The sequence below is a fragment of the Neodiprion pinetum genome, chromosome 2 (genome assembly GCF_021155775.2).
Source record: "Neodiprion pinetum isolate iyNeoPine1 chromosome 2, iyNeoPine1.2, whole genome shotgun sequence".
NCBI lineage: Eukaryota > Metazoa > Arthropoda > Insecta > Hymenoptera > Diprionidae > Neodiprion > Neodiprion pinetum.
Window position 1 is genome coordinate 31367668 of NC_060233.1, and position 14152 is coordinate 31381819.

A 14152-nucleotide genomic window follows, 5' to 3' on the forward strand; every position below is an offset into this window, starting at 1 on the left:
TTATAGAAGGTATTGGTATTAAATAACATACATAGAATGTGGTGCGACGGAACAAAATTTTAAGTGCAATTTTTGTTTTTCTACTTAGATGAATAGTAATTTGTATAAGAACGAATTTATTTCTTCGTCCGACTCAAAATTATCAAAACAGTCTTATTTTCAAAATCCCTAGACTTTTCCCTGCGGTGAGAAATTCCCTCAGTTTTCCCGATTTTCCCTACGCGTACGAACCCTGAAACTATTCCGGAGACTAGGCGGGAATCTTTGCTCGTAAAATTCGCCAAGAACTTTTCTCCGTATATTCTTTTTTTGTACAATTATTTCGTCGGTTGCAAATTGAATTGAATTGTATAATCCTGTAAACCGATATCGAAATACTTTGTTGTACATGCTGTGGGTGACAAGCGTATAATCCTCTGATAAAAGGACTAGGGTGAAAAATAATGAACACTGTAAAGTAAATGAAATAGCATATAAATGAATAATCCTTGGTAAAATACGATATACCGTAATGAAACGATAACTTTTTCCTTGTTAAAACGTTTTTTTTTTTTTTTTTCTGGTTGACTCGGGCGAAACATTCTTCCTCTTTTTATCAACAGAAATTTTTTTTGCTGGTCCAAGTCAAATATTATCACAATCTAACTTTGTTGAACAGATAAAATTACGTAACCCCTTCAAGGATAAATACCTGCCTTATACATACACCGTTTCACAAAATCAAAGAATGTAGATTGGTATATGTATACGTGTACCCGGTTAAATTAAAAGACATTGCCAGATCCGTGCATGAGGACTTCATTGATTTCGTATAAATTAGCTTCGTTCGCTGAATTAACAACGTTAACCGTACTTCGATCAATTAAATTTCAAATACAGATAACGAGAAAAAATATGATATCTGGATTGATTTAGAATGAAATATTAAATTTCTTTACAGACGAGATATTTTTTACATCCTGTAGAGAGTATAATTGGACCGCCGAGTAAGGCATAAAATATTTTGTCGAGTCGAATAAAATTTTCTTCCAAGCCCGGCAGACAAAGTGGATGAGGAGAAACAGGAAAAAAGAAAGATCTCCTCTGCAATTTATTATTATTCACAATCGATGCACCCTGCACAGGATTCTGACTGACGTTGTACAGACGCTTACGTATCTACATGTATATTATATACGTTATATGTATTATATACCGGCATAGCTGTCAGATATTCGAAGATGCTGAATAGGCTGAAGAAGAGATGAGGAATGAAAGATGGAAAGTAAGGAGAGTATAAGGTACTGCGACGGTATTCGTGGAGAAAACCCTGTACGCAGCTGAATCTCGAACCGTATACCAGAGAAGAACGAGGCCAACTTATTGTCTCTGAACGTTCTCCCGACGATGAGAGAAAATGAAAATAACAAATATGTACACCGAGAGGCGACTTTGCCCCAACAATCTTCTATTTCCATAAGATGAAATACCGATTCCTACAATATCTGTTGATTTTGCCAAACACGGCAATCAAATATGGCAAGGTAAATGTTTTTTTGATATCAAGAAATGTCATTTGATTCAACAAAAATGCGATCAGAAGGATAATTTGGTTCGGTTTTTTTTTTGTGCGCGTGTGTCTGTGTATAGATTTATAAATTAACATACAATTTGGAGAACTATAGTTGCGAAGCTACGATTTTTTTTCCTCATCCTTTTTTCATCATATCTTATACTATCAAAAATCTAACCGTTTTCAATGATTTGAAATGAGGCTTGCACGAAACCTTTGTAAAATCGAAATCATCTGTGAGAAAATGGGAACTAAAATAATAAGCAAGAGCGAGTTCAGAGTGAAAAGGAGAAGGGTATAGGTATCCGAGCATCAGACAGGAAGATGGAAATAGTTTGTGGATCCCACGTAATTTAGCAATTGCTTAATCCCCAAGAACTTTGGCCAAAGTAAACATAGTTAAGTTGAGGGTTCCGCCTGCCTTCCACTCTCGCTCTCTTTCTTTACCCCTCCCTTCCTCCTTCCCTCCCTCTCCCTCTCTCTCTCGCCGCCTGCCTGGCGTTGTGCACACAGATCACGGGTGCTTTTCCTTCCCTTCTGGATGAAGTCCGGGAAAAGAAAGAGCCGGTTGCACCTGCAGACCGAGAGTAGTTTCTCTCTACGTTTGCTCACAACATGCCGAGCGCAAAACTACACTTTTGTAATTGCGATGCCCCGACTTAAACTTTTCAAAGGCTATCTGGGTTGTTATATCGCGAAACTCGAGGCTACCCGTACATTTTGACATGCTTTCATTATCTTCAGTTTCACAGAAGGAATTCGCGATTCCCTCTCGCTACTTTACAACGTTTGAGTATGTAAACTGTCCTCAAGTTGAAAATTGACAAATGAAGATATATGTATTGTACATCGTGTGTGTAGATTTTGTCATATTGCCGAAATTTTTAAACCATGTAACGACGTTTGATTTTGAACGAAATCGACAAAGATATTTTCTAAGAACTAACCCAAAATATTACCTTCTGAAAAATATACGAAATAACGCACAGTTCTCTGAGTTTAGCTTTCATTTAACATATTACGGAATAATGTGTGAACGTAATTCATAATTTTTCTTGACAACAATTTTCTGATCTGTTGAATAACATCTAAAGAAGCGATAAAAATCATTAATATCACAATCCAATAATTGTTATCAAAAAAGAAAAAATCTAAGGTACGATATATCGTAGAGAACCAAAAGAGCTACACAGGTTACAGTTCGAAGATTCGACTAAGGGATGAAAGAATTTTGGAGAAGTGAGTTTTCAACGCGTCGACGTCGAGGGTTTCAGGCGTCGTCGCGAATTGAGGAACGGCTGTATCAAAGTTGGCGCGATCACGACCCCGTGCACAAGTAGGCATAAACTATGCACGAAATCGCGCCCCATATTCTGTCTGAAGTTGGAGGAGAGCGCCGCAAAGCCCAAACGAATTCTTCGAGGTCTGAAAACCGAGCCTGGGGGATGCCGACGTTTTCGTTAGGAGGCTTATCGCGAATGCCAGGAAAAGTTTCACACCGCACGTCAAGGCAAAACTGTCCATACGGATACCTGTATATGTATATATATATACATGGTAACGTTGTATAAAGTACACCATATATCAAGAAACGAAAAGGATGGGGAATCGATCCGACACCTGATATACCTACACGTGAAAATGATATTTTTCCCCCCTTTCCCAAGAGAAAAGTGCGAGATATTCTTTAAATTATCAGCGACGTTATTTTCTTTTTTTTTTTCGTCGACGTTCGTGAGAGTTTACAAAAACACTGTACAATTTTCTCTGAGAAATGAACACGTAACTAACATGGAAGGTTATACGTCAAATTTCGTAACAAACAATTCAACAACGCCAATCCCCCCGCAATTGCCGCAGATGCAAGGGTAAAATGGGGTTAGGCGCCAGGGAAAAATGGCTTGCATAAGCCTTAGAAATTTTATACGCGAAGTTGTGTACTGTTAGGAGTTAACGGCTAACAGTTGCACAAGCTGTAAGCACAGTCTGCCGCGCGTCGAAGCAATAAATTTATCGATAGCAGCTAATTTTTTCAGGACAATATTCCGGATTTCATATACTGAGAAATAATTACATCGAATTATGCAGATCGCGTACGTTCGTAGAAAAAATCCTGCTGCTCCAAGATAACAATGCTAATGAAAATTCCCCCTGTTTGTACGATAAAATATTCTTTTCCGAGAAGTTCGAACCCCTGAGAAGCGAACGTCAATCAATTTGGAATGTTGCGAGGCCCGAGGGATCCTGATCGAGAAATGACCAATCGCTGATTACCATAACGTTGGAATAAGTATATCTGAAAAATCGGAGAGTAGGCGTTTCCAGAAAATATTACGTAAATGATAAAAATGAACCTAATTACTCGCGAACCCTTCAAGCGATATAACAGAGCGACATAAACAATCCTCACCCTGTACTTTGCCCTGAAATTTCATTACTTGCCCCAACGGAGGTAGAAACTCTGTAGCATATTCAAGGTATTTTGAATAAAGTAGTAAAGCTTTTGGGGCGGCCTATAATCGAAGAAACTTCCGTCCTTTTCTCACGGCTTGGGTGAGCTGGTACGGTCCTTTTATTTTAACAACGAGTAAGGGCCTGTGTGTGAACCCCCCTGCGATTCCCTTTTCCTTTCCATTTCTTTTTTTTACTCTCTCTCTCTCTCTCTCTCTCTCTCTCTCTCTCTCTCTCCGTCTCGTTTCTTGGCAGAGCGTGGCAGGCCGCAGGGAGGCAGCGAAGGTGTCTTCCTATCGTAAATAAGCGGCTACCCTTCCCCACGTATCGACTGCGGAGGGTCGGTTTTAACGCGAGCCAAATATTGCCGGGCACGAAGTTCGCGACATAAGCAGCACCGCAATTCCCAACTCAGACAACCTCGGCTTCCCTCACCGAATTTCTCCTCGCGCACACACACGCGCACACACGGCGACGCTACACACATTTTCCAGCATGCTCGCCTACGTAGGTATGGCATCGGCAGGGTCGGTATCCTGCAGGAAGCTCCCGCAAGGAGCCGAGAGGAGAGAGCCAAAGAGGAAACGCCACGACGCGGTTGCTTCTGCCTCGTCTGCAGCAAGGGGAATACCCTCAACGTCAGCAAATATGTTTTATGGAAGGCGTCGCGGCGCCTATAAGCCATAAGTATATGCCTCCAATTTCAGGCTTCCGGGCCATTATACCGGCGTGAAAATCGCCTCGCATGAATAATTTAATAACCGTTATGTTGTACATAAGCAAATAAATATAAATATATATTGTATATATGCATTATATGTATAGAGCAATAATTTATTATTATACGCTATATTATCACTATATAATACATCGACCCGCGAAGTTTATCGTCGAGCAATATTATTTATTGTGTAATACGCCTCAAGTATTTCTGAGAAATATCAGCAATTATTACACGGGCACGATTGAGAATATAATAAACTATAGGCAATAAATTACTGCTGAAGTAAGACTGATTTTTCTTTTATTCTTGAAAATTTGAATTCAAATTGTGATAGTAGCTTGTATGTAAACATCTGCGCGAAATTTACCAAAATCCTTGGCAGTCCTCTTTTGACTCCTGATACACCCTGTAAAAGAACGTCGGTAGATACTTGACGATATCGAATCGAGTGGCAGATTTTCCGAAGTACTCATATGTGCACATATGTATAATATCGATGGATCCCTTTCCTTTTGGGAAAGGTTTGATATTTCTTGCGCCGCGGAGCTATTTGCGAATCGGTCGTGTTTTTTTTTTTTTCTTTATTTTTTTCTCCACCTTTTTTCCTCCTCTTCGGCTATCTCGGCAAAGCTCTAGACTCGAGTCTCGTATTCGAAATGCCTACGAAGACGAGAGAAGTCGTCGTTGGCAGGGCTCAGCAATAAATCGACCCAAAGTTCGCCAGCAGTGATAATTTTTGTCGGAGTGCGTCAGTGGCAGACCCTCGCCTCAGCTCTCGTACCTATCATTCCTTTTCTGTCAAATTTGTCACCGCCAGAAGAGCAGACAAGGAAAGAGCCAAATAGCCAAAGAGTGAAAGAGCCAAAGTGCTCGAGAGAGACAGAGAGAGAGAGAGGCTGCTGATGCCGCAATGAGATCGCCGGAAGGAAAGAGAGAAGAGGGCGAAGAAAAAGAATAACGTTACATGGATAGAACGGGGACTCGAGTACCGTATACGTATGTAATACATACCCACCTGGGCGGATCGAGTCGAATAGTACAAACTTTCTTTCATACATATTTTTTCTCGAGAATTCAATGATTTACATCGACAGAAATATCGGTCCGCGTAATAAACTTCTATACCTGGAAATTTATTCCCTTCAATCGTTTGATCAGTGATGCAAAAAAGAAAAATTACAAATTATACAAAGAATCGACATTACATAGAACGGGCGGGGGAAGCAATATACGTGAAGAATTGAAAGACGAAAGTTTAATGGTTGTAAGTTATTGAAATGATTTCTCCCACCCTCCACCCCCGCCGCCCCCTCGCCACTCCCCTTCGGGGCATCCCGCATCTTCCTCCAACTCGGGTACGGAGGTCAGGGAAGTAATTAAGAAAGTTAGCTGTACAGCTTTCGCTCATTTTCATAATCACCACGATAATGGTATAAATTAACAGTTAGCGTAAATCAGGGATGTTTTTAAGTGGTTCGCCCGACACCGCTGACTCCTATATAATATTCCCCGCAATAGCCACGCGTGCCTCTAATTCACGATCCCGAAAAGTGGGCTTTTTAATTAAAAAAATTTCACACCTATACGGGAATAATAGAGAGAATCGGAAAGCGGCAAGAAAGGAACTTTGAACTTGAACTTACTGCAGTGATTTACGTTTCATCCGCGCGACTTGATTTTTGAGAGGCGAAGCACGCGGCGCGCCGCCATCGAATGTGCCTATTTACTCCTGAGGCAGTCTGGGCGAGCGACGTCGTGTTCATGAATCTACAACCGCGACATGTAAGACGAGGATTTCCGTCGTCCTCTTTGATTAGGAAGACGCAGCCGAGCTCCTTCGTCTCCGGCTCAGACGGCATTCCACGGTAGTCTTAGACTTGCGAATTCGAAGCCGCCTAACGAATAACAAGATTAATTAGGACCCTCGCAAATGAGGACGAGGTCTTCGCTCCGCAAACACAACCGACGTTGCTGTGAGGTGGGTTACATGCGGGGGCAGTTATACGTATACCTGGAGGTGTACGAGGCGCCTTATTCTCTTTGCTAGTTTGTTACACCGCGACGTATTTCGGTGGAAATCTGCGGATGTAAGCGGAACATTCCCGCTCACCTCAATCAACCCCTAATTCTGATACCAACGCCTACTTTTCGCTATCTTTTTTTTTTTTTTTTACAAAATCATGTTATCGTTTGTGATAAATCGATCTGCACGAATGTTTCGAACATGAAATCTTGTCGTACTTTTTGAATGCTTGTTTCATATCTACAATTATTTCCAGCTTCCGATGTTACAATTCACGTACATACCTGTAGAGAACTGAATAATCGATTACAACCAACTACGGCAATCGGTATATATACATTTTTTTAAATAAATATCAAATTATTGTACATTCCTGTGAATGGAAAATTGGTGAAAATATTTGATATATTGGTGAGAGTTAAACTCGTATAATCTCGAAGTTTAGGACTTCCGAAATCGAATTACATTGTGAGTGTTTTTCTGTCAAAATGTGATCATCATTTTGATTCAGCTACAAAACATCGCTTCGGTTATTGACGACAGATGCATGGATCGACACAAAAATAGAGAGATATACAGGTATAAAGAGCGATGGAAAAGGGGGGAACCGATGCACGAGGAGAAGATGAAAGGGTAGAAAAGAAGTACGTATGTATACGCGGTATACGGGAAAAAGTGTTATTCCAGCCGCGATCTCGAGGGTAGTCCCTCTAAAATATTTTCGTGATAGGGGAAGGGATAATATATGTGCCGATATATCCTGATTGGAATCTTCGTACTGATTCACCTACAGCGAAGCTCCCCCCCGCAGTTTCGGCGACGCGTAGGTGTACCACCCAGCTAACGGAGCCCCGCCTTTCCCTCTTTTCCGTCCACCCCCTTCGGCCCCTCGCGCAAAACTGGGAGCATGTAATATATACCGGCGTATTCGCAATCCGAGATAACCCGCAAGGCTATAACCTATCCCATTCCCAAGCGTGAACGATAATTCTACGAAAATACCTGCGCCGCACCCCGTCGCCGGTTTAGGGGTATATGGGCGAATCGGTAAGCGAGCACTTTGCGCATCTTCGTATGGGTATAAGGGTTACACACACGCCTGGATGAAAGGTGACGAGAACCGCGAGAGTGCACCATACGTGATTCGAATTTTGTGTTGAGCAGAAAAAAAAAAAACATCACTTGAACCCTCGTTGAAATCGCCATTAATTAACCCTTCGGGTCACAGATTAATGTTCTCAGTCAAGATTTACAGATCCCCTGGGATTGTCAGGATTACTGATAAAAAATTTGAAATCAATTTTCGAAAATTTGAGATGGCTAATCCAATAAGGAGGACAAAAGTTTAAAAAATTAATTAAATTAACATATTTAGAACCGAATTGATATTTCGATACGTCATATAGTAAGATATCATAAATAAAATTCTAAACGGCAGTGTTCATTGAAAGAAAAAAAAAAGTCGAATGTAAAATAATCCACATAAAGCCCAGTAATCGTATCAAAAGATCTTACGAACTTACAGGTATCGGTAGACTTATATATATATATATGTATGTATGTATGTATATCGGGACGATTCATTCAGTCAGATCAATCTATCCGAATCCATGAGCAAAGATAAAGACGCACCTAAACTCGAGTTTGGTCTCTTTTCGGTTTCGCCCTACGTATTTATACCGTATATAAGGTATACCTACGGTGGAATTGGGCTGAATGGTAATGCGAGCCGCGATGGAAACGGCGAAAGGGATTTGAACGAAGAAAATCGAGGTTAAGAGGAGAGAAACGGCCGCGTGGGAAGTTGAGCAGAGCGACTCGAATAGGAATCCAAAACAGGAATAAAACAGGTATAGGGCGGGAGGGTTTAAAGCGGCGTAAAAAATGGCTGCTCTGGATTAAGAGGATTTGGCGGAGCCGTTATCAGGCAGAACGACGACCGGCCCTCCAGCTCCTCTTCGCGGCGTAGGTATACCTCACCTACCTCTACGTTCGTGTAGTTGTTCGCCGTCGTTCGTTTCGCTAGCGGCTGCTGCAACCCTCGCAGGCATAAATCATTGACGGCGGGGGGTTGAAGGGGGAAGAAGCGGGACGAGGGGCGGGGGGGCAAATGAGAGTAAGAGCCGAAGCGCAGAGGAAGAGGGAGGGTTTGGAGGAAAGGGGGGGACCAGTGCTATACCAGCAAATGTATTTACGCCTATTGATGCATGACCCTAAATATATGGGCGTATGTATCACCCTTTGCGACAGGTCAGAAATAAAGTGAACCGCGAAGAAAAAATACCGCCCGCGCATTTCGCTTCGACTCCAAATCGTTTGACGCAGCAATTATTATTATTGTTATTTTTTTTTTTTGTTTTGTTTTTTTTTTAACATAAAAAGCGAAAATTGTTACATCGCCAACCCAATTTTTATCTGCAATCACTTGTCTCTCTGTATAATATACACTCCTTTGTACAGACTAATGATCTACGCTCGGAAGATAATGATTACTCGAACTCCTAAAGTCTTACGCTGCAATTCCGAAAAGGGGATTGGGAACGAGAATTTTAAGGCTTACGAGAGCATCACGCTCGTCTCTAATCTGTTGAATATTTTTGTACCTTATGTCTTTGAAACCTTTGATAATGGAGTAAGCCTTGGAAATCGAGAATCAGAGTGGTAACGCCAAAATAAAATTTCGGCGAGAAAAAGATTTTTGATGTAAAAGTAATGATTAATTAATTGGATTCGTAAAAAATTGTGGCCTCGTGCATGTAACATCTTTTTGTTCGAAATCGTTGCATACGAATATATGTACGGGGTACATTCGTGTAACTGAATAATTTCCATGGTTTTGGTACGTGGAAAGTGGACAGAGTCGTCGTACTAGGAAAAGGTGAGGGTAGTTGATGAGAGTAAAAAATAAGCTCTAATCTCCGAGGGCGCGGAAAACTTTTTAATTAACCAAACTAAGCACGTTACGTACCTCGGCGAGTGTTGCCAGCTCTTTTTGTGGCCGTCACACGCCCCCACTTCACCATAACGATGCTAGCTAAGTGCAAATTTTCATTTCAGCTACCTCCGGGGTAAAGAAGAAGGTAAAAAATGTTCCAAAATGAAGAAAACAACCGAATGAAAGAGACTTATGCTCACCTAGCCACTGTAGCGTTGCAGGACGGATAAAGATTACATGACATATACAAACAATAAAATATACACGTGGAACTCACAAATCAATATCAAATTTTTTACGGAGAAATTCTTTCAATGAATTTACAAACAATTCGTTATACGTTCGAGCTTTAAAATCAAAATGTTCTGATAAACTTGTTCTTCATTAAAATTTCAATTTGTAAAACTATAATTCGTAAGAACATTCGGAAGAGCGAATTGGGATTTGAATTTTTATAAAAATTATGGGATCATGATAAATTATGCTTTCCCCTCACGAAATCTTTGTTAAATGCTTCAAAAGAGTTTATACAATGAAAAAACAAAAATTATTTCATATTGACTTCAAGCCTTGAAATATTATGTGATCAACATATTTCGCTTCTTGTATTCTCGATATTTTCCCTCTATATAAATTCCGTACTATTTCGGGGTGCAGGCAGTATGCAACTTAAATAAAACTTATTGACAGATTTATATTATAGAAGAGAGCTCTAACGATAGAACACAATACGCTCAATTGCGGGAAAACTTGATTTTCGTGAATGCCTAATAACGAAGGTCCGCTGGCTGAATTTTTTGATAATTCAATAGTTACAGAACACCCAACGCGTACGTTTTTCGGGGTCCTGCGATCATTACAAGAAAATTCCACTCACCTGGAGGCTTGGATGACAGCCGAGCTCCAGCAACGTTCGTACGACACCCGCATGGCCCTTATTTACCGCTATATGAAGTGCAGTTTGACGCCGTTTATTGCGAGCATTAAGATCCGCTCCTGCTCCGGCCAGCAATGCCATTACGCCAGGCTCATCGCCAAAAGCTGCGTGATGAACTGCCCTGTCTCCATCTTTATCCTAAAATGACGATACATTGAATATGTGTATGCCGTTAAGATGGTGAAACTGACGATGGATCGAGATGAAATCAGTTATTATGATATCTAGAAAATATTCAATTTCTACAACCATTTGAATGGTTCACATTAAGTTTAATATCAGTAATACCTCAATTTCTACGTCTGCTTTGTAACGTAGAAGAATTTTGATGACTTCTAGGTGACCATTTTGGCTAGCAGCTTGAAGTGCAGTGTGACCAGCAAAGACCCCATTCACGTCTGCTTCAGGTCGCTTCAAACTTTCTTCACATTTGGCAGCATCCCCATTAGCAGCGGTTTTTACCAATTCTTCATTAACGTCACCAGAGACATGAGATTCAAACAATTTTTTAAGAAGTGCGGATAAACGTTCTAGAAATAACAAGGACATGAATCAAATATATATAGAAGACCTATTATAAAGTAATTGCATTATTCTATGAATTGTATGTGACTCTAGACGCATAAACCATTTTTCTTTTTTTTTTTTATCAATGTGGAAACTAACCTCCGCTGGTATTTCCAGGTACGCAACCATCGCTGCTGGCTACTTTCGTAACTGCTTGAGGGTTGTACGTCCAAGAAGTACTGCATACATCAACTTTAAGGTCTCCATCGTGATATATTTGCTGTACCCGTCCAACTTTTCCAAGTGTCTGCAAACATATGGGAATGACTTTGTTAGCCAAAACAGACAATGATCGCAAGTACAGTAGATACCATAGATGAGAGTAAAATTCTCTGCAATTATTTTATAATTAGAATAGTACATGAGTTGAATAGTAAATGTAAAGATTGGGTTCTCCAATTTTGTACATTGATCAAGGAAGCAACTCATTTGAATAACTGAGCATTATTTCAAGTATTATGTCGAAAAATTGCAAAGATGGATGCAATATAATTTGAATCATCAATAACTTGTAGAATGCAGTAAAACTTTTTACGTATCATAATAACTTGAAAGTCTTACCGGAACCATAGCTTCGGCCCATTCGCCATGTCCACTTTGGAGGAGTTTGATTTTTTCCAAATCATTAGAAATCTGCACTAAATCTCCGACTGCAAAGGTCTGATTATCAGTACTTGAGCTCGTAGCAGACGCAGAAATCTGTACTTTGGTTAAAACTGCAGGATTGAATGTCCATCGATTTCCACTTGGGTATGATACGACTATGTCGTGATCTTCATCTATTCCCACAACAGTTCCAGTCGTCCCTAAACATTCAAACATTCCATCTGTCCAACCGCCATGACCATGCTGCAGAGATTGCACTATTTCCAACTCCAAGTCAACGTTCACCTGAACAATGAGAGAATAGAGAAAAACTTGTATTGAAATACATCAATGCATTAAACAAAGTCAAAGTATATATTCACTTATATTGATTTCGGTCAATTTTAAAACACAATGGACTATAATATTACTTTTCTTATTCGACAGTCCTCTGTGTACGAATGTCAAAATTGGATAATACCGAAAAATTGATTAATGGATATTATTCAGTGTATCACAATTAATTTGTTACGCTAATTCAAAAGTTATTTCTGACAATAATAATCAAAAATAAATAAGTAAGATCTAAAAATAAATCCACATTGACATAGTTTTAAAATTGTTATGTACTAATTTCGATATTGTTTGTTAGAAACACAATTGAATAAATTACTTGATCTCCAATTTGAAGACCATGTGGACCTGTGCGACCGGGAGCCTGTTCACCCAAAAGCGGTAGATGATCCCTGTACACAGTTTGTCCTTTCGCATCATTCACCACTTTCAGATCAGCCTGAAGTCATAAAAGATTGGGTGATTCAGTAGAGTTTTGAAGTTAATTGCTTCCTACATCAGTATGGAATTTTATACTGATTTTCGTATAACATAAAACGATTCGAAAAATTAGCATTATTCGGTGTAAGTGTGAACCAACCATTCCCTCAAATCCAACACGGTAAAGATTTTTAGCTCCATTATCCCAAACAACATAGGCAGCCGATCTAGGACTAGCGGCAGACCAATCTTGCATCTCAGCAACTTTGCCTCTACGACCATTACCACCATCCTGATCCTCCCATTGCCAGTCAACACCTCTTACAACTCTGGCACCAGGGAAAATTCCACGGATTGCAATCTACGATGGTCAAACAATGATAACACGTTAGGATTATTAGTCATAGCTACTTTGAACACACTGAAAATGTGCTACCAAGTTACAATCTCTTACGAGCGAGCAAGAAATATTTACTTAAATTTAGTTTACAATCGTTTCATTCTACACCTAAACAAACTATCTGTCAGCTATTAAATTACCTTTTTACTCTTCCGTCTTGGCTCCAACAAGACTCTCTCACTGCCTGGGGTAGCAATTCGATAAAACCTGTGTCTCAGGTGATGTTTGTCTCCGTGATAACAAATGGAGCATAAATCGTAGTTACCGCACTCTGCACATTTCCATCTGATGCCAAAAATAGGCTGTTGGCGACAGGTGTCACACATAGTGCCATCATGCTTGACGCCTGTTGGAGCTGAATCTAGTATACGCAGATCAAATGCTCCTGAGCATCGATAATTTGCTGCAGTTCCGTTATCCCAAACGACAACAACTTCCTCCGGGGATTCAAAATTACGAACAGTTCCAACGTGGCCTTCGCCGCCATCCTAAAGGTGAGAAAAAAAATGCTCAGAACTTTAATACGAGATATTCAAATCTACAATGATTGACACACACACACGTCGTAATTCAGAAGTAATTGACGTTATATCGGTTGTTAAAACAGTATGCATGAATACAAAACGGATAAAAATATGCGGAATCCCATAAAATTATAGTAAAGAAATATCAGAAATTCATGAGGAAGATATAATTGTAAAATACAGGACGACGTTGTGGGTTAACCTAACCTGTTTCCCCCATTTCCATTCCGGACCACGAATGACTCTGGCACCAACTCCTTCCATCATAAATCGCGTTGTGCGAGTCCCGGTACTCGCACCAGCCTCCATTTTTCATTGACAAATTGATTAACGATAGTTTTCTAAATGCAATAGTTATTTTTCACGAATCTTCAAGGGATTGTACCGCCATCTTGGACTAATGTCAAAACAACGACACAACGACACCAATTCAACGGAACAACTTCAGGGAATCAAGAACCTAACGCCATAGAAAAAACTAGACGTTCAGTGACCGCAGCGTGCTCGCGGCTGAAAGTCGAAACTGCATCTTATTACTTCACCACTTCTCCCGCTAGTTACACAACTAGCGAAGATTAAACCTTTATAAACGCATTGACTCCGTACGTTGACTGAAGATATCTTTAGTCAACATTTTATGTGATACGATAATTTTATCGAATTTATTGTAGGCATGCCGA

At 40.1% G+C, this 14152-nt stretch overlaps 1 protein-coding gene across 3 annotated transcripts in view; it reads right to left on the reverse strand.

The window, feature by feature from the left end:
- mib1 (mind bomb 1) overlaps positions 1–13906 on the reverse strand; it is a 248572-nt gene extending 234666 nt beyond the window's left edge. For all 3 annotated transcript variants that reach the window (XM_046613422.2, XM_046613421.2, XM_046613420.2), the window contains exons 1-8: positions 13680–13906; positions 13089–13436; positions 12709–12909; positions 12448–12567; positions 11751–12080; positions 11289–11436; positions 10911–11152; positions 10563–10760 (exon numbers count right to left, since the gene is read on the reverse strand). In XM_046613422.2, coding sequence (XP_046469378.1) covers positions 10563–10760; positions 10911–11152; positions 11289–11436; positions 11751–12080; positions 12448–12567; positions 12709–12909; positions 13089–13436; positions 13680–13781 — 1689 coding nt within the window. In that variant the 5' untranslated portion in view covers positions 13782–13906. The remainder of the gene's footprint in view (positions 1–10562; positions 10761–10910; positions 11153–11288; positions 11437–11750; positions 12081–12447; positions 12568–12708; positions 12910–13088; positions 13437–13679) is intronic.
- Positions 13907–14152: the final 246 nt, after the last annotated feature.